Source organism: Chiloscyllium plagiosum, chromosome 23 (genome assembly GCF_004010195.1).
Source record: "Chiloscyllium plagiosum isolate BGI_BamShark_2017 chromosome 23, ASM401019v2, whole genome shotgun sequence".
Lineage (NCBI taxonomy): Eukaryota > Metazoa > Chordata > Chondrichthyes > Orectolobiformes > Hemiscylliidae > Chiloscyllium > Chiloscyllium plagiosum.
Window position 1 is genome coordinate 2,547,287 of NC_057732.1, and position 25,441 is coordinate 2,572,727.

General features: G+C 39.0%; 1 protein-coding gene across 1 annotated transcript in view; it reads left to right on the plus strand.

Annotated features, from left to right (window-relative positions):
- The window catches only part of lta4h (leukotriene A4 hydrolase), a 72,407-nt gene that overhangs the window by 16,554 nt on the left and 30,412 nt on the right, over positions 1-25,441 (plus strand). The window contains exons 3-10 of the mRNA XM_043713296.1: positions 406-526; positions 2,894-2,962; positions 5,125-5,229; positions 6,873-6,925; positions 9,174-9,246; positions 11,375-11,515; positions 11,757-11,780; positions 14,079-14,149. Of these exons, the coding sequence (XP_043569231.1) occupies positions 406-526; positions 2,894-2,962; positions 5,125-5,229; positions 6,873-6,925; positions 9,174-9,246; positions 11,375-11,515; positions 11,757-11,780; positions 14,079-14,149 (657 nt within the window). The remainder of the gene's footprint in view (positions 1-405; positions 527-2,893; positions 2,963-5,124; positions 5,230-6,872; positions 6,926-9,173; positions 9,247-11,374; positions 11,516-11,756; positions 11,781-14,078; positions 14,150-25,441) is intronic.

The window sequence follows — 25,441 nt, forward strand, 5'->3', positions numbered from 1 at the left end:
GCATTAAAATGTTGTGCCATGTTTACATAAAGCTGGGATCATTTGACCACACTCAAAGTTTAAAACAGACAACTTCCAATTGAACTAAATTTCGACCACTTATCTAGTCCAGGGTGGATGATGTCATAGGTGGGCTCATCTTCATTTCATTTCATTTCTACTCCAGTTTCTCACAGGAAAGACTGGATAGCAAAAAGAAGTGGGAATCCTGGCATATTTACGTTTCCCTCCGTTTAGGGCTATGATGCAATATAAGTACTTTGGTTGTTCTCATTATTTAGATTAACTAATTTAACAGGTTGCAAAAGCAAAGATTTTCTGGTCCACGTGCCTTGCACTACCCTCCAGGGTTGATGTACAACTAGTGCTAATTGGTACTGATTTGTACCATTTCTAATTCTACAGGGGCCAGCATACAGTGGTGGAGGTTATTTATGAGACATCACCAGAAGCTTCAGCTTTGCAATGGCTCACTGCTGAGCAAACAGCTGGGAAGAAGCACCCATACCTGTTTAGCCAATGTCAGGTACAACACTTAAAATACCTAATTTTTTTAAAGTTATATTCTTGCAACAGACTTCTGTGTGTTTAACTGCAGCTTACATCTGTGTTAATAGTTAGAACAATTGAACAATTTTCCAAATTCTGTTAGTTCACCCTGTACAGCTTATAATTGGTATTGAAGAGAATTTTACTCAGAACTGGGAATAGCAATCAATCTGTAAATTAATAAAAAGCTCTAATGCATCATTAGTGCTGAGCTTGGCTTCGGCATTTTATTGGGAATAGTTGAAAACACTTCAAGATTATTAGGAGTAGGCCATTCGGCCCCTTGAGCCTGTTCTGCCATTCAATAGGATTATGACTGACTGAACGTTCTTCAAGCCCATTTTCCTTGTAACCCTTTGTTTCCCCTGCTCATCAAAAATCTATCTCGGCCTTAAAGACTATGCCCTCACTGGTCTCTCTGGCAAGGTGTTCAATGACACTCAGTTCACTGAGAGAAGAAATTCATCCTCATCTCATTCTTAAAATGGTGACTCTTTATTCTGAGTTAATTAAACAAAATTGAAGTTTGATTAAATTTGTCCCATATCTGAAAGCCTGATCATATTTAAGGATGAAAGATGAAAATTTGTTAAAAATTCAATTTAATATCATTGTGATCACCTTTGACCTTTAGATGCTCTTATTCCTGATGCCACCAAGGGCACCATTTTTTTTCATACATGAAATCTAAATGTCAAATGTTCAAATCTGATTTAAAATTAGTCTTATGGATTGGCTGAGAGTCGTTTTTGAGCAGGTTTTATTTTTGGACATGCACAAATAATTTATACAAACTTAATAATTCAGTATTAGCACCATTAAAGCAATTCTGTTGTTAAATATCTAATTCCAGATACGTACTCCGCCTTGGGTCTGTCTTTCTAAATTACATTGTTTTAAATTATCTGATTGTCAAATTCTTTCTAATTGTATGCATTCCAACAATATCATTTATATAGTATTTTAAAGTAATAAACGGTAGATCCTCAGGCATCTTTCAAATCAAATTTAACATCAAGTCACAGAATATTTTAGGCAGATGTCCAAATGTTTGATCAAGGAAGTAGATTTGAAGGAAGGAAAAGAGGTCTTTGGATTGGGGAGTGGGGTTGTAATGGGACACATTGCAGAGCTCAGGGTCTTGACCTCTGCTGGAATGACTTTTTAAAAAATGGGAGTTCAAGGACCAGAAGTGGCGGTGCTGGAGTGAGTAACAGGAGAGTGTAACCCTGGTTTGATGGTATTAACAGCAAGGATGAGAATTTAAAAATCAAGGCATTGCTTAATTGTCACTGAACCTATAGGAAAAGGGGGAGTAGAAATTGGTGAGAGTTAGAGGTTAGAGTTTTGGATGAGGCTGTTGCTGAGGCCTCCAGTTAGGACTGCCAGATGTGTGATAAAATAATCAACACCACAAGTCCAGCAAGGATGAAGTGAACAGTTATGGCAATGTCAGATCATGTTATTAGGCTAAAAATATACAATCTTGTAGGGAATATGAAAAGAAAGCAAGGGCAAACATGACATCAAGGTTGCAAAACATCTCTTTCAGCCTCTGACAGAAGTTAATGGCTGAGGAATAGTTTGCAACTAAGGCAGACATAATGTCTTCCATCTTCTTCATAGTTGGAAATTTCTTCTCATTCTTAATAGATGTTAGACAGTTTAATTTAGAGATAGTGGAGGGGATGAGAGAGGTGGAAATGAGGTAGAATCAAATACCATCGAAGTTTTCTGTGGCGTACAGTGGAAGCTGAGTTATTGAATGTAAGTAAGACTGAGTCAATCAAGATATTGGTTAACATTTGGGTGTTATCAAAAAACCAGCAAGAAGTTGCGTTAAGGCCAAATCAAATCAGCCATGATCTTGTTCCTGTTCTGAGGAAGGGTCACTGGACTTGATGTTAATTCTGTTTCTCTCTACAGATTCTGCCGGACCTGTTAATTTTGCCAGCCATATCTGTTGTTTTTCTTTGAATGGTGGAGCTGGTTCAAGAGGGTGAATGGCATGCCCCTCCTATTTCTCTTGATCTTAATTTTCCAAATTGACCCATTATAGGGCAAAGAGTCATTACATACATATGTCCTAATGACAATAGCATTAATGTTAGAGTTATGTTGGCTCCAAGAAGGAGGCCTTCTAGTAACTGTTTGGGATCATGGCTTTGGAACTAGAGTTAACTGAGTATTCTTAATGTAAAAGTTGCAGAGTGGAGCTGATTTTCTTTCTGCTGTTACATCATTTAACTGATAAAGTGCTTGATTATTTATAGCTATTAAAGTTAAATTTTAATGGCTGGACTGTATAATTTTTATTGTGATTTTTTTAAAACTCTATTCATAGGCTATACATTGCAGAAGCATGGTCCCTTGCCAGGACACACCTTCTGTGAAAAGCACGTACTATGCCCGGGTATGTAACCTCGTACGCTAGATAATGAATGGAAATTTATTGCTCCAATTTGACAAAGGTTGATTATTTTATTGCTAGCGTTGCTGCATTGTTGCTGGACCAGGCTGCCACAACTTTTTGCTAAGTACCTACAAATTTAAGCTGTTCCCGATTTGTGTAGAAAGAATTCATCTTCATTTCATTTCATTGGGCACTTCTAAACTTTGTCAGCCAGTTCGTAACAGTACTGAGCTTTGTGCCTTAGTTTGTATCTCCTGTTGGCCATCAAGGTCATGTAATCTGATCTGTCAATGTCTCCAAGCTTGCTTTTTGTTTGCCTGACAGAGAGTCTCTTGATTGTGATCTACCTTTGATATTTGTTCATTTTAACTTCATTTTATCATCTACCTGTCCATGCATACTCCCAAAATATTTCCATATGGTCATGATCCAAAAGAATAAAGGTGACATTTACTGAAACTTGACTATGCTTTTCTTGGCACAGATTTTACTTCCTTTAGCCTTTCACATACTTTTTGAAACACAAAGTAGAACTAAACTTCACTTGTTGGATGAAAAAGGGAAATATGTCAGTAAAGAAACAGTGAGGATACTAGATAGTATCCAATGTCGTCATTTTACCTGACTGCAGGTAATTTTAATTTTTTTAAAGACTGCTATACTGTGCAAATGACCACTTATAACCTTACAAAATCTTTTGACTTTTGTTTTATTCTGTTTTCAACTTTGCAATTCAGAATTTTTTCAATGGACCAATGCTGCTCAACAGAATCTTCTCTTGATTCTGCTATAACCTAATTTATCCTTTTCCCTCTTTTAACACCAATTCTTTACGGTCTCTGACTCCAATTTGAGGAAGCATTCTGTTTCTAGCTAGTGACTTTGGAGCATTGAAATCAAACACCAGTAGACATATTAGAATAATCCATTATGATATATCTGTGCTAATTTCCCTCCTTGTTCATCCCCCCTCTGCCTGTAATTTGGGGTGTGAGCCAATCTTCCTGCTGCTGCTTTGGTCTACATTAATGTCTATGGATTAATGCCTACATTAATCCCACAGGAACAAAATTAGTTAGAGGCAGTGATAACACTGGATGCAAGGGAAGTCTAGTAATGAACAGTCACTTTTCAAAATATATTGGAGTCCATCATGGATTAGTTTAGACAAATGACCTGTATCTATGAGTATGATTTCAAAATCCTCTGGAGCCCTGTATTTTTATTATGTATTAATGATTTTGATTTGGATAGAGGGCTATAACTGCAAAGTCCACAAATATTAATTATCTAGAACAGAGACGAAACTAGGACATGACAGATGAAATTTAATGCAACATAGCTTGAGGTTTTAATTTTGGAAGGGCGAATCAGGAGTGATCATATAAACTAAATAGTATTATGTTTTTTAGAGAACACAAAATCAGAGGTCTGGTTGTTCACATAGAGAAATCTTTAAAGTTGGCAAGGCAAGTTCATAAAACTTTTGGATCATATCAGGTTTTCATAGGATGTAGAAGTTACTGGCAAGGCTAGAATTTGTTGCCCATCCCAAAGAATGGGATTGCCTTGGTCGTATAGATAAAGGCATCCCATATATAAACAATAAAGTTAAGCTGAACCTTTCAAAAACAAAAATAATACAAGGATAAGGGTCTTTCAGTCATGTGGAGAAAGTTTAGAGGATATTTAATGATATTCAGTATTGAGGAGTTTTGATGAAGGAAAGAGGAGAAATGGTTTTCAGTGGCAGAAGCTTAGTAACCAGAGGATACAGGCAAAAGAATAGTTCACAGAACCCCACACAGGAAATGAGATTTTTATGTAGCAGGGTCTGCTCTAAAATCTACTTCCTGTTTGAAATAGATTCAGTAGTAACTTCCAAAAAGAAATTACTTATATCCCTGAAAAACAAAAGAAAATCCTGTAGGTAGGTGGTTAGGGAAAGGGACTAATTGAAAAGTTCCTTCAAAAAGCTCCACAGCATGAATGGCCTACTGTGTTGTAAGATTCCACGATTTTATTTGGAGGGAAGCTGTTAGACAATTTTGAAGCAAAAACATTTTGAACAATTGAATTATCTGTAGTGTTGCTGTGTTTTTATTATTTTACCACGTTACTGAGAATAAATGGTCAGTTTGTTTTTTTTCCCTTGCATTTAGGTATCTGTACCAAAAGAACTTGTTGCTCTTATGAGTGCTAACCGTGATGGGGAATTGGCTGATAACAAAGATGACAGCAGAAAGATTTACTGTTTTCAGCAAATGGTAGGCATGGGATGGGTCTTAAATTAGATCAGAAAGTATTATAATTTGTATAGATACTTTTTTTTTTCAAAAACCTCTTTCACTAATGTTTGCATCTTATACAAAAATTACGAATTTAATATCCATGGTTTAAGTTGCTATTTTTAATTGCAACCCCATATCTTTGATTCTTTCTTTGTGCATAGATCACCTGGATTTGAAGATGCTGACAGGCATTAATAAATAACATCTTTTAACTTAAAAGAGGTTGTTGTGGGTCATTTTTAAATTTGAGTTTGGGGGAAAACGTCAGCGTCAAAGTTAAAATGAAATAAAATGCCTCTGTTTATGGACAGAAGAGGAGAAAGATGAAGAAATTCAGTTTACCTTTCTGCACTATCTGTAGCACCTGGAATTCATTGAATAGAACCTCATGACAAACTGATCGATAAATGGTTAAGATATTTTGTTTTAATAGTTCAGTTTGGTTGGAACTTGGACCCAAGCTTTTCCATCTGCAATGCTTTACATGGCCTCTATTTCCAGTGTGTGACAGTGCGATGCTGGGTGTTGTGACAAATACCAACAGTAATGTTTTTTGAAGGGAATGTTTAGGATCAGGAACCTTGTTCTATTGTTAATCTTCTATTTAGTACAATTGGTAAATGTAATGGAATTTTGATGAAGTAGAGAGCAAAAAGTCTAATTAAGCATTTGAGTTTTTTATTCTCATGGTGAAGGGAGTACTATAGTGGCAAGAATGGAATTTTGACTAGCTTTTGTTGCTTTGCTATCTTGCAGTATGACACCAAACTGTGTCATGTTTATGTAAGAAAATGGTCAGTGTAAAAATGTATAATTTTTGTATTCTTCCTACCTGACTGAGCTAAGTAAACATCTTGAAGTGCTGGGAAAAATAGAAATTGAAAATCCATCTAAATTTCTGTTAAGATTTTAATATCTAATGGAATTGAACATTTTCTTTTAAATTTATATTGAGGATATATAATGACAGCTGTAAAATCTGTGGTAAAGCTCGTCCAGTGCACTCAATTATTGTGCTTAGTATGTTGGTGGGGCCACAAGGTGGAATGATCAGCTGTTTCTTTAAGGTGTAAGCACGGGGTGTCATGTTTAGGATCTGGACTAATTTCTCGGCCCTGCTTCACAACAATCCAGGATAGGAAGACTGGATAAAATTATTGAATGGAGACTTTCATGAAAGACAATATAAAGGATCTTATTTCAACTATGATAAATGTTAGGAATAAGTCATCAAACAACAACAGATGCAAAAGGTCTGGGATTATTCAAACTATAATTGCATACTGCACTGCAAACAAATGATTCCTACTCCTAATTGACTTCTCTTTATATCAGTGAACGACTTAGTACAAAATACTGTTTTGATTGTCAACACAGTTAGATGATTTGCCCTTAACCAATTATTATCAAAACTTTGAAGTCGAAAACACAATGAAACATTCTCCCAGTAATCAAGCCCCAAACTTGCAGCTTATTTGAGGCAAAACAAAATTGTAAAGTGATGATTTATATATAAACATTTATATCTTATTTTCCAATCATCACTATTTGTTACAGTTAGTCTTGCAACAGATATAAAATATTATTCTCTCAACACTGAACTATATTTTTCTCTCGAGGTTCCAATGCCAAGCTACTTAATTGCACTAGTTGTTGGATCTTTGGAGAGCAGGTATGTTTTAAAATTATTGCAGTACTTGAAGGCAGAGACTTAAATTCCAAATCCAATATTTCCTGAAAAACATTTAATCCAGTCAGTCATGAAGTACAATGTTATCTTTTTGCCATTTCTGTCTAGTTGTATGGCCATTTAACTTCCAAGAATTAGTGTAAGATCACATTTGTCTTATCTACTGTTCCTGGTGATTTCTTGTATTTGTTTTCTGTGAAGTTTAGCACAGGCATTCACTTTCTAAAGTCGATCCAAGAATGTTTTTCTGCAACCATATTTTCTTTTGCAATGGACAATTGCGGTTTCATATCAGCTTTAGGAAGGGAAAATTCTTCCTCTATTTCCGTGCTTGACTTTGGATTTGGCTATATTAGTTGAGCTGGAGAATCTTTTAATTTCAAAATAATTTATATTTATCTATTCATCTATTGCCTTGGAACAATGGCCATTCCACGTGATGATCATTTGGAATGCTGACCTATCTTTGCGATATATCCAGTGGTATAATCCAGTTCAGAGATGCTAAAGGAAATTGGTTCCATCATTCTCAACAGTGAAAATATGTGCAAACCATTGTTTTCTGCTGTCCAAAGAGCGAACCTGATTTCTACTGGTGTGTATTGTGGGAATATTCCTTTGTGCGGGTGACAGAAACTATTTTCTAATATTAGAAATGTAAAGCACTAGATATGACAGTTGTGATCAGTTGGAGGTCGCTCAGCTTCCATTTGTTTCTTCACCTAGCTCCCTTTATTATACCTAATTGGTTCTTAAGTGATTCTGGACTTTTTGCCTTTCAATGCACTCTCCAGAGTGCAGAAGAATATCCTGAAAGTAGTTCAATGGAATGCCTGAGGTGTTTAAAGTTTACAATGTTGGCTTTGTACCAATTGTTTGAGAGGGCAGTGTAGAACAAGTGGATAGGTCGCTAATGTCTTCCTGGTACAAAGGGGTTGGAAAAATCCTTTGAATTTGGTAATGTTACTAGTTCAAGATAATCGGTGTTGTATGTTCATTATATATAGATCTTCAGCAATCTGTTTTGTCTCTCGGTACAAGATCAAGTTGTGCCGTTGAGAGTCATTTTTGTTTGAGGTGAGTGTTTCTGTATTGGAATGCTGGAAGAATGTTTGTTTTTGATCACTTACTTTCCAAGAATATAATCTAGTGGATGCTGACTTAATGGCTTATCATGGGTGTGGAGGCAGAAAATACCAAAACATATAACATTTGAGAGCTACAGAAAGATTCATTTAATTGTAGATTAAATCATCTTGGCTGGGATTGCAATGAGAGAACTACAATTGGCCAAGCATTCCAGAAGCAATGAAGGGGTAAATGTGGGTTACTATTCATGATTAGGAAGCAGTGACATCATCCTGCTGTTTCCTGCTCATGTTTACCACTTGTTCTCATACATAATGCATATAATGTATTTGGTTCAGTGGTGGATCTCCAGTTAAATTTGACAGTTTAAGCTACTGAAACTTCAATGTGTACTGTTGACTGACATTTTATTGCAGTGGACTACAGTCTGGTGGTGGGGTGGGGATGTCCTGCAGTTGAGATGCTAAGCTCTCCCTCTAGTTTAAAAAAAAATCCAATTTAAAGTTGAGTACAATAGTTGGTAGATCATGTTACAGTTGTATATGACTTTGATTCAACCACATTTGGAATACTGTATACAGTTCTGGTTGTCAGTGAAGATGGGACAGGTGGCAAGATACCGTCATTTAAGATGTACCTAGACAGATACATGAATGGGAAGGAGCAGAGGGATACAGATCCTCAGAAAATAGGTAACCGGTTTAAATAGAAGTTTTGGATAGACGCAGGCTTGGTGGGCCGAAGGGCCTGCTCCTGTGCTGTAATTTTCTTTGCTCAAAGAAGAGAGTGGAACCCTACATGTACCTTTTGGCCAATATTTCTGTCGTCCCAAAGAAGCAGTAATTTGGTTTGTTCTTTCAGTCCCATTTTAGTGAGGTACCAGAGACTGTACAGACCTTGTACAGCAGTTCCCCCATTGTGAGTTATTCTGTTCGATAATAGAGGCCCAAAAGCCTGAAGAAAAATATAGGAGAAGGCATTAACAAAAGAAATTGAATGCTACAATATTAATGCCCTTTGGAGGATCTGGAAGATGTTTTATGCTATTTAAATTCAGGCATTACCAATTCACACCATCAAAGACCAGATTAAAAGAACTTAATCCTTTAATGCTGCCTGATAAGGTGAATTTGCTTTTCAGAGTAATTGGCCCAAGATCTAGAGTCTGGTCAGAGAAAGAGATGGTGGATGCTGCTGCTTATGAATTTGAAGAGGTTTGTTTCACATGCTTTTCACTAGTATATCACTAGTCTGTACCAGGAATGCAGTTGAATTCCTACAGCTTATTTCTGCAACCTTTGAATGGTCAACTGCGCTATCCTGCCTCAACACATCTCCTTTTGCTGTCTAGCTCATTGGAATTCTCCTTATTCACCTTTATCTGCTTGACTGACTTGATCCTAATTTGCCTGCAGGCCCTCCATTGCATCACCTAAAGGCACAGATTTACCTTCCCAACACTTCCATTATTGCTTTATGTAAGTTGGTTCGCTAGAAAGTATTGTTAGATAATCTACATGTCTTTCAGCTGAACATTAGAAGGCTTGAACTGTGAGCAGGAATGACATGAGAAGGAGCACTAAATGAGGCTTTATGGATTGATGTGTGGAGCAAAATAGGAACAACTAAACTGCTGAGAGGGTGATAGAGGGGCAGATAAGTCAAAAAGCTGCTGAGAAATGTAAAACTAAAAGGGTGGTTGTTGGGGGTTTCAACAATTAATCTTAATATTAACTGAGAAATTCAGCATAAAAGACAGAAGGCACAGAATTCTTTAATGCTAAGAGGAGATCTCTTTTAAATAATATGTAACTAACTCAACAGAAGAAGGGGCAGTTCTGGATTTTGTTTTAGGGATTGAATCTGGATAGTGGGTGTATATTTTAATAAGGTCAAAAGTTCTGTTAGATTTATAGTCGTTTGTAAAAGATAAAGATAGACCAAGGGTGCATGTTTTAAATTGGGGGAATGCTAATTTTACAAAGCAGAGTTCTGGTCACTGTTACCTGAAGGATGGGTTGCAGCTCCCCTCTTAGGGGAGATTAGTAAGGATGTTGACAAAAATGTAGAACTTTTTAGCCATGAGTAAAGATTTGCAAGGTTGGGAGATAGCATAGAATCAATAAACAGGGGTCTTGATTGACAGTAATTTGTCAAAGAATTAGAGGAGTTGAGAATTTCTTTTCAACAAGAGGAAGTTGGGAATCTGGAACACTGCCTGAAAGCATGATTGAGGCTTAAACTCCAATTGCTTTTTATGTAATATGATGTGGAGATGCTGATATTGGACTGGGGTGGACAAGACCAGAAGTCACATGACATGTGAGGAAGGACCAGTGCTCAGAAAGCTTGATTTCAAAAGTCCTGTTGGACTATAATCCAGTGTCGTGTGACTTCTGACCTTTTGCAACACATAGTTGAGTGTGTAAACTATAGGTTGCAACGTCCATGAGCCAGAAGGTGGGACTAAGCTACATCAATAATTTTACTCCTTCCCAACCATTGTTTCAAAATGAATCAGATTCTTGGCAATCTGTTAGATGCCAAGCTTGCCTATGACCCTGCACACTTAAAATTACAAATTCTCAATATTCTGTTAACATAGTCTGTCTCCACTCTTTCCTCACCCACCCAAATATTTCATCTGCACCTTTGTTACCTCTAGCCTCAATAATACCAATATTCTCCTGGCTGAAATTTATCTTCTACCCTTCATAACTTCAGCTAGTTTAAATCTTTGCTGCTTCACTTGCCTGCAAAAGTTCTGCTTTCCTGTCATTCCTCGCATCATTGATTCTCAATCCCATCGGTATCCTAAATTTAAAGCTCTTTCTCCTATTTAAATATGCCTCACCTTTTCTTATTTCTAACCACGACTTCTAACTGCTCCCCAAACTCTCCCCTTTGTACATCTTCCCACCTTGAATGCCATGCTTTTAGCCTCAAGTCCGCCACTCTGAAATTCCCTTTCTAAAACACCAGTGTTACTCCACCTCCGTTCCTTGAGATCCTACTTCAAATTCTCCTCTTTGACAAGCTTTTGGCTAGGCTTTTAGGCCTGGCATTTTCACTATAGAGGAGCAAAGAAAATTAGAGGGACAACTCATAAATAACCTAGTGTTAATTTTAAATCCACATTGGTGGAAATGTGTCTAATGTTAAACTGGCAGCAGTTGGGACATGGGGAAGAGAGGAAACTGGAACCTGTTACCAGTTTAAATACAAAGCATGCTGGCTCTTGATCATATCAACATATGATCCTGATATTTGTAATTGATCAAATGAAATGCCTTCTTGAGACATTACCATATGTATACACTAATGCATTATATCTGATGACAGACTGAAACAATGCTCAAGAAAGCTGAAGAGCTGATGGGCCCATATGTATGGGGACAATATGATCTCCTTGTTCTTCCTCCATCATTTCCCTATGGTGGGATGGAGAACCCTTGTCTCACTTTTGTAACACCAACTTTGCTGGTAAGAAATGAAATGTACTTTAGTTTTCTAGCAGCTGTTTCAAAATACATACTGTTCAAATTAATAAATAAATTGAATCTCTTATTTAATTATAAACGGTTATTTAGTGCTCTCTGTGAAACATGAATTTTATTGCATATTTATTTGGCAATTATCATAGTGATAACATAATGGATTTTCAATTCTAGTTCACCTAACTAAAGCTTGCACAATGTGTAATATAATTTTTATCTTGTTCTAGGCTGGTGATAGAAGTCTTTCTAATGTAAGTACGATATTCTGTCATTTATTAATGTAAAGCTTATTGAATAATTCTGTTCCTAACTTGCTGACATCTTTTATATGTGGCTTAGTTGTGCAGAAAAGGTTTACTAGACAGATTCTTAGGTTAAACAGATTTACCTATAGAGAGGTCTGAGGGGAATGGATGAGTATATTCTGGAGCTCAGAAGGATAAGAGCTGATCTCTCGGGAATGTTTGAAATTTTTAGAGGGCTTGACAATACAATTGCTGAGGCCCAGTTTTACCTGGCTGTGGAGTCGAGAACTGGAGTTTATTACCTCAGGATAAGAGGCCAACCATTCAGTACAGTAAGTCCCCACTTAATGATGACTCATACATAGTTTCACTTACATTAGATTATTAATATTGTGAAAGTATAACTTGATAAAGCTGTCAGTTTCAATTTTAAATTGCTTGGCAGATTACATATCCTGTGGCCTTCCTGCTCAGACCTTTCCCCCCCAGTTCCTCTTTCACCCACCCACCCCTGTTGGCCTTGTTTCCCAGTTTGCCTATCCTCCGGACCTCTTGGCTCCTGGTCTTGCCTCCCTTCTGACTTTGTTTCCTGGCTTCATCTCCTCTGGCCTTGTCACCCTCTGGCTTGGTTCCCATTCCCCCCTCCCCAACCATCTTTGGAATTGCCCCCAACCATCATGGGTTCTCTCTCTCTCTCTCTCTCTCTCTCATCCTCACTCACCACCTCACCCTCTAGTCTCACTATCCGCTTTCCTTTGGTTTTCCCCCTCACTTCCCACTGTTGCTCTGCCCCAGCCTCACCACCTGTGCCTTTATTTATACCTGAAGGTCCATGTCTGTTCCTCTTGTTCCTGACTCCCCTCCTGAACTCGCAGAGAGGTGTGGGCTCCATCTAGTGGCAGAAATCAGTCAGTTCGGAGCATCCAACTGTTACCTACTCTGACCAACCTCTGCCATGAGAGAACTTAATCAGTCTAACATTTCTGTACAGGAAAGGTGACTCAAGTCTTTTTAAAATATTATTAATATTAGTGTTGCATTTTCTATTGCAAGTTATTTCAGCTGGGAATGCAGTGTTCCGCAAGTGCGGTACTATACTTCAACTTCTGCAGTGTTTTGTTTTGCTGGGTGAGAAATGTCCAAAGGAACCTAACTCAAACTTGACATTGATTCCTATGGGAAACCACAATTATACAGTAATTTCACTATTTGAAGTTTCAATTATCACGAAAACAATTATGCCGTTAAGTGAGGACTTGCTGTGCTGAAAGGAAAGATTTCCTGTATTAGATTGTAAATCTATAGAATTCTGTTCTCCAGAGGGCGACAGATGATCAGATATCAGTCTATTCAAGATTGAGAAATTTTGGACTACTGAGTGAATAAAGGCATTATAGGAATAGGTGGGAGAGTGGAGTTGATGTCAAATTTAGCAAAGATCCTATTGAGCAGGCTTGAAAGGACATATGGTCTACTTCTGTTCTTAACTCCTTATGTCCTAGTTGCCATGTGAATTAAGAGCTGGAATAGGCCATTTGACCCCTCTAGAATACTCCATCGCTCAGTAAGATAAGGTGTGATATGATTGAGGCCTCGATCTCATATTTTCCTGATAGCCCTTGATCCTTTTTTGTCGAGAATCTATCTACCTCTCCCTTAAAAGTATTCAGTGGCTCTGTGTCCACCAATCTCTAGGGAATAATGTTCCAAAGACACTTGATACCCTGACAGAATAAAAAGCTTTTAATGGAGACCTCTTATTTTTAAACTGTCCCCTAGAGGAAACATCCCTTCAACTACCTTGTGAAATCTCCTCAGGATCTTGTATATTTCAATAAGATCACCTCTCATTCTTCCGACTGGATACAGGGCCCAGCCTGCCCAATCTTTTCTCATAAGATAAACTCCTCATTCCAGTATCAGTCAAGTTAACTTTTTTGAACTGCTTCAAATACATTTACACAAATGAGACAAAAACCACAAAAATGTGGCCTCACCATTGCTCTGTACAACTGGAGCAAAATGTTCTTTATTGCTTGTCATTTTGAGCTTTAGTCATATTGGAATTGATCTTGGGCTTTAGTGATGTTTGTCCTTTATTTTGAGAAAGGAAGGATGGGGAAGAAGTAAAATGAAGGCAGCAGTTCTTATACAGCTGCCATTCATTACTGGCTGTTGGAAGTGCCATGAATGAAGACCCTCTCCAGTTCTGCTAGTACAGCTGTTTTCATTCTAACGTACAAACATTAGTGATTGAATGTCAGAGGTTTAAGTGACTGAACAGGAAAACATTTGTATTTTTAGGTAATTGCACATGAGATTTCCCACAGTTGGACAGGAAACCTGGTCACCAACAAAACCTGGGAGGATTTCTGGTATGTACTGGCATAATGTCTGGAATTCCAGTAACGACTATTCTCTTGTTTGAACTTGATTCTTAATCACAAAAGTTAAATATTTATAGAAATTATGCAGTTTCTTTATTTTCAGCAACATGAAAAGTGATTTACTAAATCACCATTTGTTGTGGATTGCTTGCCATTGAAATTAAAGAGATAAAATTTAGGCAATTTTCAATTGAGGCCAGGCGCTGCTACCTTGCCTCCTTGACTGACACGGGGAGCATTTGTACCAATGGCTTAGATTTAGAACTAAATGTAAATTGGTCATGCATGTAAATACCACCAAACTAGCAAGGGGGAGTGAAGTTTAGAAAATACAAAAACGCTACATTTATCGAGTTTTGAGAAGATTTGTAGCTCAGGTTGAGGTTCTGGATTTTTGCCTGAGGCCCACTGAAGACATTACCTAGTAGGGTGATGAAATGTCTGGAAATGAACCTCCCAGCTCAGTGAGCAAACCTACATCCATGCTACATTTAGGTGAAAAGGAAGCTTGTAGATACATTTTAATGCTGACAAATGTGAAGTACAGCAAGGAAAGAGAAGTTAGTATTTATATTATTAATGTTGGAATAAGTAAGACTTGAACGTGTTATCATTTTCCAAATCTGTATCTCACTTTCCTGTAACACCATGTTTGATTCCTCCCAATCACATTTCCATCTTGCCACAGTACTGAAACAGATTTTAGTAAAATCCCAAATGACATCTCATTGAACTATTCATCCTAAAGACTCTTAACTTGCCTTCATTGTTTCATGCTGTTAGTCACACCATTCTCCTGTAGACCCCTCTCTTCTGTTTCCCAGCAGGGTGGACTGATTTTGTTCTTGCTCATTGAGTGGTAGCCAGAGCATTAACTACAATAGTCTCTTTCTTGTTTGCTGTTATCTCTGGAGACCCCTGAGGTTTTAACTTGGTGTTCCTCCTATTCTGGATCTGCATACTGACACGTGATGACATCAGCCAAAAATAAAACATCAGGTTCCATATTCCCAATGCTGTACGTAGCCAACAACTTCTGTTGACTACTTCACTGTCAGATTTCCCACATGTTTTATCCGAAATCCAGTACTGGATGAGCAGAAATCTTGGAAATATCAAGTCCATTATCTTTGGTCCCTGGCACCTATTCTGATCCTCCAGCCACCAACTTATATCCCTCTTCCCTGTCAAGTGTCTGAGGGTGAATCAGGTTACTTCAACTTTGATGCTTCACATTTAACCTGAAGATGACTTCTAATTGAATATCCTGCTCCAGAATCCAGCTTATCATCTTACATCTCTGTAATATTCCTTGACTTTTTGTTTCACTTTAGCTCATTAGCTGCTGAAACCCTTATTCATGCATTTGTTATTTCTGTGACTATTTAAATCCTGTTTGGTCTCCTACATTCTACCTTGTGTAAAATTGGTTGCCAGTCTGGCAATGTCTCTATTGTAAATCATTAAAACATCCTTTTTTTCCCCAAAGACTTCTGATGTTTCATTCATCATGTGACTTCTATATGGCTGATCTCCATTCTCTTCCAGTGTTAAGTTCCTGCACATCACAAACTTGAATCCCACCATCACTGACACTACTCCTGTATTACCTTGCCCCTAAGCTCTGGAATACACTCACTATGCCCCCTAACCATCTTTCTTGTTTAAGATGCTCTTTAAATAATATTTTTATGTGGCTCGATCTCACATTTTGTTTGAGATCTATCTTGTGAAGCATCCTGGAATCTTTTACTATGTTAAAGGCACAATGTATACAAGTTACTTCAGAAGCTAGTCAGACACTGGAAGCTTTGTCGATTCTGTGCTTACCATACTGATCCAATGAAAAGCAGCAATCGACAAAACAAACTGAATCTAGAGCCAAAACAATCGACCGTAAACCAAAAGAAATTGGAGCTTTGTTGATTGCTTTGCTTTGGTAGCGCATGAGTGTACAGTTTATTCCAATCTCCGGTCTCATTAGCCTTCCTCCTGAGCTATTCTTACTCAATTTACGAAGCCCTTCACTCTGCTCCTCTACTTTAGTACTTCGTATCAGCTTTAATGTCTTCTGCCAATTTTCAGTCAACCTGCAGATTTTATCCAGTATTCTAAGTTGCCTGCTTAGATTGCACTACCTCTTTTTAATTAAGTGTAAATTTGGTTTGAATTTGAGTCCTGACATTAATGTTATTATGAAAGCAGCAATGCTCCCAATTTTGAAAAATATTACCAAACTTGGAAATTGCTGGAGAAACTCAGCAGGTTTGGCAGCATCTGTGGAGACAAAGCAGATCTAACATTTCAAATCCACTGACCCTTCATTAGAACTGCTCTGAAGAAAGGCCAGTGGACTTGAAACGTTAACTCTGCTATGTCTCATAGATGCTGCCAGACCTGCTGAGTTTCTCCAGCAATTTCTGAATTGTTCGGGTTTCCAGCATCTGAAGTGTTTTGTAGAGTCATCAGATCTTACAACATGAAAACAGAACCTTCAGCCCAACTTGTCCTTGCTGACTGGTTTTTCTAAACTGAACTAGTCTGCGTTTGTCCCGTATCCCTCTAAACCTTTCCTATACGTGTATCTGACCAAATGTCTTTTAAATGTTGTAATCGTGCCCGCCTCTACCATTTACTCTGACAGCTTGTTCCATATCTGCATCACCCACTACATGAAAACGTTTCTTCTTAGGTCCCTTTTATATCTTTCTCCTTAAACCTATACTGTCTAGTTTTGGACTCCCCTACTATAGGAAAAAGACCTTGGCTATTTAGCCTATCCATGCCCCTTATGATTTTATAAGATCACCCGTCTGCCTCCTAAGCTCTAGTCCCAGCATATCCAGCCTCTCCTTATAACTCCAATCCTCCAGTTTCTGTAACGTCTTTGTAAATCTGTTTTTCACCCTTTCCAGTTTAATAACATCCTTGCTGTAGCAGGGCAACCAGAATTGTGCACAGTACTTCAAATGTGGGTTACCAATATCTCGTGCAGCTGCAACATGAGCCAACTTCTGTACTCAGTGCTCTGACTGATGAAGGCAAGCATGCCAAATGCTGCCTTCACCACCCTGTCTGTGACACCATTTTCAAGGAACTGTGTACCTGCACCCCTCTGTTTGACAACTTCCCCAGGACTCTACCATTAACTGTGTAAGTTCTGCCCTGGTTTATCTTGTCAAAATGCAACACTTTGCACTTAGCTGCATCAAACTCCCATTTGCCACAACTGGCCCCACCTGGCCCAGTTGACAAAGATCCCATTGTACTCTTCGATAGCCGCCTTCACTGTCCGCAACACCACCAATTTTGCTCCTACCTGCCTTGCCCTTGACACGAACAAGAAATGCTGGCCCTGAACACTCATCTCCCTTTTGAAAGCTTTGCACTTGCTAAATGTCTCTTTACCTGTGAATTACTAACCATGCCTCCTATTATTTATATTAATGATAAACAGCAGTGAACCCAGCATCGATCCTTGCAGCACACTACTAGTCACAGACCTCTCATCTGAAAAATAACCCTCTACCACCATCCTCTGTCTCCTACTATCAAGCCAATTTTGAATCTAATTGGCAAGCTGTCCCTGGATCCTATGTGATCTAACCTTTCTCGCCAGTCTCTCATCAGTCAGAGCACTGAGTACAGAAGTTGGTTCATGTTGCAGCTGCACAAGACATTGGGAGACCACATTTGAAGTACTGTGCACAATCTTGGTTGCCCTGCAATAGCAGGGATGTTATTAAACTGGAAAGGATGCAAAACCGATTGATAAGGATGTTGTTAAAAGCTTTGCTAAAGTCATGTTGATAACATCTACCACTCTGCCTTCATCTACTTTCCTGGTCACATCTTCAAGCAACTCAATCATGTTTGTGAGACATTATTTCCCCCACACAGATATGTTGACCATTCCTAATCAATCCTTGCCTTTCTAAGTGCGGGTAGATCCTGTGTCTCAGGCTCTGCTTCAACAACTTACCCACCACTGACCTTGGGTTCATTGGTCTGTAGTTCCCTGGCTTTTCCTTGCAGCCCTTCTTAAATTATAGCACATCATTAGCCACCCTCCAGTCTTCTGGGTGTCGCTGGTACAAATTCTTGCCTAACTTCTCATAATGTCTTGGGATATACTTGGATCAGGCCCCAGAGATTTAGCTACCTTTATGCTTTTAAGACCTCCAGCACAACCTCTTCTGTAATGTGGAATCTTTTCAAGACATCACTGTTTGTTTCCCTGAGTTCCCTAGCTTGTATATCTTCCTCCATGGTAAATACTGATGCAAGAAATGCTTCTTAGGATCTCACCCATCTCTTGTGGTTCCACACATAGTCTGTTTGATCTTTAATTGTTTGCTCCCTAGTTACTTTCTTTCCCCTTAGTATACTTGTAGAATCTCTTTGGATTCTCGTTTGTGTACTCCTGCATCTTCTATACTCCTCAAGGGATTCACTTGATCCCAGCTGTCTATACCTGACATATGCCTTCTTTTTCATGATCAGAGCCTCAATATCTCTAGTCATCCAGTATTACCTGCTCCTACTTGCCTTGCCCTTGACACTAACAAGAAATGCTGGCCCTGAACACTCCTCTCCCTTTTGAAAGCTTTGCACTTGCTAAATGTCTCTTTACCTGTGAATGGCTTCCTTCAATCAAATTTTGAAAGTTCTTGCCTTGTACCTTCAAAATTGGCCTTGTCCCAATTTAGCACTTTAACTTGTGGACCAGATCTATCATTTTCCATAACTATTCCAAAGCTAATAGAATTATAGTCACTGGTCCCAAAGTGCTGCCCCAGTAAACTTAGTCACTTGCCCTGCCTTACTTGCCAAGAGATCATCAAGTTTTGCCCCTTCTCTATTAGGGCCTTCTAAATATTGGTTTAAAAAGTTTTCTTGAACACATTTCATAAATTCCTCTCCATCCAAGCTCCTAATACTGTTAGAGGATTTCACCTTTCCAATTACATCCCTACTATTCTTGCAGCTACCTGATATCCCTACATATTGAAGGGAAGGCACTAAATTGGGGGAGGGCAAATTACATCAGTACTAGGTATCAGTTATGGAGTGTTAATTGAGAGGGACTATTATTGGGCAAGTCCACATGTGACATGTGGGAGTTGTTTAAAGACCTCCTGACCTCAGGATTGGGATGTTCCAGTAAGGTGGAAGGACAAGGATGGCAAGGTAAGGCACCCTTGGGGTAACGAGGGAGATTGTGAATTTAGTCAAAAGGACAAAAGCATATGTAACTCCACTTTCAAGGAACTATGTACTTGCACTCCAAGGTCTTTGTTCAGCAACACTCCCCAGGACCTTACCATGAAGTGGATAAGTCCTGCCCTGGTTTGCCTTTCCAAAATGCAGCGCCTCACATTTATCTAAGCTAAACACAGACTGCCACTCCTGGCCCATTGACCCATCTGATCAAGATCTTGTTGTAACCATTCGCTGTTCTCCTTTTGACATCACCTGTAAACTGACTAACAATACCTCCTATGTTCACCTCCAAATCATTTATATCAATAACAAAAAGCAGTGGATCCAGCACCAATCTTTGTAGTGGACAGCGAAGGTGAATACCTCAGAGTCACAGCGGGATCTTGATCCAGTGGGCCAAGGAGTGATAGATAGAGTCTAATTTAGATAAATGTGAGGTGTAGCATTTTGGAAAGGCAAATCGGAGCAGAATTTAGACGCTTAATGGTAAGGTCCTGGGGAGTGTTGCTGAACAAAAGAACATGGAGTGCAGGTTCATAGCTCCTTGACAGTGGAGTTGCAAGTAGACAGGATAGTGAAGAAGGCATTTGGTATGCTTTCCTTTATTGGTCAGAGCATTGAGTGTAGGAGTTGGGAGGTCGTGTTGCAGTCATATAAGGACATTGGGTTAGGCCACTTTTGGAATACTACATGCAATTCTGGTTTCCCTGCTATAGGAAAGATGTTGTGAAACTTGAAAGTATTGAAAAGATTTACTAGGATGTTGCCAGGCTTGGAGGGATTGAGCAATAGGGAGAGGTTGAATAGGCCGGGGCTATTTTCTTTGGGGTGTTGGAAGTTGAGGGGTGACCTTTTTTATAGAAGTTTATAAAATCATGAAAGGCAAGGATAGAGTGAATAGCTAAGGTTATTTCCTCAGCGTGGGGGAGTCCAAAACCAGAGGGCATAGTTTTAGGGTGAGAGGGGAAAGATTTAAAAGGGACCTAAAGGGCAACTTTTTCATGCAACTTTTTCTGTGTGTGTACAGAATGAGCTATCTGAGGATGTTGTGGAGGCTGGTACAATTACAACATATAAAAGGCATCTGGATAGTTATATGAATAGGAAGGATTTAGAAGGAAATGGGCCAAGTGCTTGCAAATGGGATTAGATTTATATAGGATATCTGGTTGGCATGGACGAGTTAGACCAACAGGTCTGTTTCCATGCTGTACAACTCTATGACTCTTGTATAAGGTTTAGGAAGCTAAAATCAGACAGGGCCCATGAGGAATATAAAGAAAGCAGGAAAGAACTTAAACAAGGAATTAGGAGAGCACAAATGGACAATCAAATGACCTTGGCAAGTAAGGTTAAAGAGAATCCAAAGCCATTCTATGCATATATAAAAATGAGAATAACCAGAGAGAAGGTAGGACCCCTCAAGGATCAAGGAGGCAAATTGTGCTTGGAGGCAGAGGATGTGGGCAAGATCCCTAAAAGAGTACTTTGTCAGTATTCACCCATGAGAAGGGCACAGGGGAACGTGAGATTAGTGTGGAGCATATCAGTATGCTAGGGCATTTTGAGACCAAGAAAGAAGTGACGTTGGGTCTCTGAAAAGCATTCAGGTGGGTAGGTCTCCAGGGCCTGATGATATCTACCCCAGGTTATTGAGGGAGACAAGAGAGGAGATTACTGGGGTTTTGACGAAGATTTTTGTATCCTTGCTAGCCACTGGAGAGGTCCTGGAGAACTGACAAGGAGCTAATGTTACTTTAGGGTGTAGGTTTGCTCGCTGAGCTGTAGGTTTGATATCCAGACGTTTCATTACCTGGTAGGTAACATCATCAGTGGCAACCTCTAAGTGAAGCGAAGCTGTTGTCTCCAGTTTTCTATTTATATCTTTCTCCTGGATGGGGTTCTTAAGTTTGTGGTGATGTCATTTCCTGTTCATTTTCTGAGGGGTTGATAGATGGTATCTAGATCTATGTGCTTAAGTTTCACATTCTACAAATAATGGTCTAAATTCTTCAATCATGTTATAGCCAATTTGGTTTGAAGAAATGCACATTAGAACAGAGCCATTTGCACTGTTTAGGGTCCCACTCCATGCCAGACTAGTTTAAACCTCCTGAGTAGTACTAGCAAATCCACCCCCACCCCCCCCAGGATATTTGTCCCTTCAGTTCAGGTGTAACCCATACCTCTTGTACAGGTCACTTCTGTCCCAGAAGAAATCCTAATGACACAAAAATCTGAATCCCTGTACCTTGCATGAACTCCTTAGCCCTCTCCTTCTGTTCCTACTTTCACTAGCATGTGGCATCAAGCATAATTCAGAGACCTTGAGGTCCTGCTTTTTAGTCTCCTGCTAACTCTGTATATTCACTCTGCAGGACCTCATCCCTTTTTCTATCTATATTGGTACTAATGTGTACAACGATCTCTGGCTGCTCATGCTTCCCTTTTAAGAATTTGTTACAACTATTCCCAGATGTCCTTGACCCTGTCACCAGAGAGGCCACACACCATCCTAGAGCCTTACACATGGCCGCAGAAATGCCTATCTGTGCCCCTGAATTAAAGAGTCCCCTATCACAATGGCTCGTTTGGACTTTGCCATAACAAAGCCAGTCGTGGTACCAAAGTCTTCACTCTGCTGCTATTTACTCCTGAGAGGCTATCCACCATAGTAATCAAAATGGTTTGGGAGGGAACAGCCACAGAAGACTTCTGCACTAACTGGCTACCTCCTGGTGGTCACCCATCTACCTGACTCAATCTATAGTGTGACCACCTCCCTAAAGGTAGTCACCTGTCACACTTTCTGTATTGTATTATCATCAAACTATTACAAGCAAGGTTGGAGGAATGTATTATCACTTTAGTTACACTGTTTCACAAGTCACAATGTAAAATAAAAATACATTTCCCAGTTATTGAGATTGTCAGTTAAATATCTATATCACATTTCAAATGAAAAGATCTATCAATCAGGTTTCTTTAATAAATGCAAATATTGGTTTATTATCAATGCAAACTTATTTAATGAAGGTACAATGAGTAGTATTATCCCAGATCCAACCTTTAAATTCGGCACCACCCTCTTGAACTGTCCTTCCCACCTATCCAACTTCCTTCCNTCCCATGTTTCTCTCAGCCCCCTTGGGCCACAAGCCACATTCCTGATGAAGGGCTTGTGCTCACAGTGTCAATTCTTCTGCTCCTCAGATGCTGCCTGACCGGCTGTGCCTTTCCAGCACCACACTCTTCACTCTGCAGTCCTCACTTTCTCCCAGTATAAATATTGTCTGAAATGACCCAAAACATACACAAACACACTGCTCATGAAAAAAATGAGAGAAATGTATTTTTCTCTCTTCAGAGTTTCCTAAAAACATAGAAAATAGGAGTAGGATTAGGATATTCAGCCCTTCCTGCCTATTCTATCATTCAGTATCATGGCTGATCATTTCCCCCATCCTTCTCTGTATCTTCCTGCTTTCACCACATGTTCTTTGATCCCTGTAGCCTATAGTTATAACCCTATGAGTTATATCAAAATCCTTGATAACGTTGTCTTTTGGCCTCAATCACTTTCTGTGGCAGAATGTTCCACAGTCTCTCAATCCTTGGGTGAATAAATTTCTCCTCATCTTAACCCTAAATGGCCTAACCTGTATCTTTAGAATGTGACCCCTAATTTTGAACTTTTCTGTCATTGGGAACATCCTTCCTACATTTACACTGCCAAGTCCTCTTAGAATTTTATAGATTTTTGTGAGGATCCCCTTCATTCTGTACTCCAGTGAATGTAGTCTTAACTAATTCAATCTGTCTTCGTGCATCAGTCCTGCCACCCCAGGAATCAACCTGATTTACATTCTGACTTTGGTCAGGAGGAGTGTTCGTGCATACTTCATGCTGAAGCCCCAATATAATGAATGTCTGGTACTTTTTCTTTTCTCAATAATGGAAGAGGAAAATCAGCCCTATTTTGGTTCTTCAAACCATTTCTGTTGTTTTTAAATTTATTACAGTATATATTTCTACATGTAATATTTACATAATTGAAGTAGATAACCAGACAAATGTTTGCAGCTGAGAATTTGGCTACTTTTCTTGAGTAGGTTATCATTGATCACCGATTACCACTATAACCAAAAATCAACTCTCCAGCACTGAGAGGAATCTAGCCATAATTCTTAATTTTTATATATTTTCCTTTGTCTACTCTAGGTGAAAAGTTGGAAGTTAGAATTTTGTAAAGCTTCTGTTCTCCAGATTTTATTAGCGATTATGAAGGGACATGTGATTACTGCAAAAAACAAAATAGTTCAAGGTTTGTGTGAAGATTTGTAGCTCGGGTGCTCGTTGTTGTGGTTCTGTTCGCCGAGTTGGAAGTTTTTGTTGCAAACGTTTCGTCCCCTGGCTAGGCGACATCATCAGTGCTTGGGAGCGCATTCATCCACAAACTCCATCAACAAACACATCGACCTGGACACAATATACCAACCACTACAGCGAACAGCTGAAACTGACAACCGGAAGCAGCAGGGACAGACCACTATAAACACCGGAGGAAACATCAAAGAAGCGCTTCGCAGGAGGCTCCCAAGCACGGGTGATGTCGCCTAGCCAGGGGATGAAACGTTTGCAACAAAAACTTCCAGCTCGGCGAACAGAACCACAACAAACAAAATAGTGTATTTAAAGGAGTTGAATTAAACAAAATGAGCAATTTTACAAAATTTTTTTAGACTACTGGAAGATAGAAAAAAATCCATGATTTAAACAAGAGAAAAAAGTGTTCAAAAGCTAACAAATGTCATGATTGTCGATTGTGCACAAAAAGTGCTTTCTCACATTAGGGTATTTTGAAGGCAAAAAGGATAAGGCACAAAATGCTCCAAAGTTTGTTGCTCTATTTGGTAGTTTAGGCAATATATTATTGAAAAGTTCCTGCAACTAGCCTTCAGAAGATCAAATGGATTTCATCCTGAACTCAACAAAAGAAATTTTCAGAAATCGGTAACTAGTTGGACAGCCCTCAGATTCCTCCTTCCCCAAATAATTCCAGATACACTCTTCATCCACACACTGTTCAAACTGCCCTGACAGGGGTCTGTGACAATGCAGCCAGCTGTCGCTAGTTATGTGATTTCTAGGAAGTCTTGTTAAAAAGCATTCCTAGTTAAAAATCATTGACATTTCAACAACCTTTTCATGAAATACAAGTATTTTCACAAAATTTGAAACACATCTATTTTTCCACAACTCTTCAAAACTTGAGACTTCCAAGTAATATTAAGTATGAAATGTCTTTATAATAGTGCCTATTCACTATTTTTCTTCCTTCTTTCCCTCCTTTCCTAATCACATATTGGTACCTCCTGAAGAGGTGCTCCACCCACCAAACTGCTGCTGTCTCCAGGGTTTCTCTGTCAATCCTGGCTACAGGCACAGCTTAGGCAGCCACAGGAACTGCACAAAAGTACTAAGAAAACATGAGATTTGCCAGTTTAAGTTGGTAGCCTTCTGAATCACAAGCACCTCACTAGTTGACTCGGTAATGATAATCCAGCTGTAACTAAGTAACAATCCAGATATTTGAGTCCACGTTCTAAGTAAATGCTTCAGTGCAGTACTGATGGAGAGTACGTTGGTTGTAGATGGTGTCTTTTGAATTGCTCTTACACTGAATCCAAATGGTATCAGTTAGCTGGACAACTGGTTTGCGAAGCAGAGTGACACCAACAGTGCCAGTTCTTGTACCGACTGAGGTTATAGATTGTTACAAATTAATCAAGGACAGGTCAGTGATTGTTTATTGAGCTAACATTGTGAGAAAAGTTTCTGAGGCAGCCCTCTAACTCAGTGAGGATTAATTAGATATTTTTTCATTGTCATTGCAGGCAATACGTTAATCGAATTCTGAAATAGCTTATTTAAACAAATACCTTGTTTTCTTCCACACATTCCAAAAGTGACAAGGCACCTGTTACTTCTATTCTTATCACTTCCTGTTTCCCAAGTGCCATTCTGTCTCTTCTCTAAAGCCTGTGCTTCATTCCC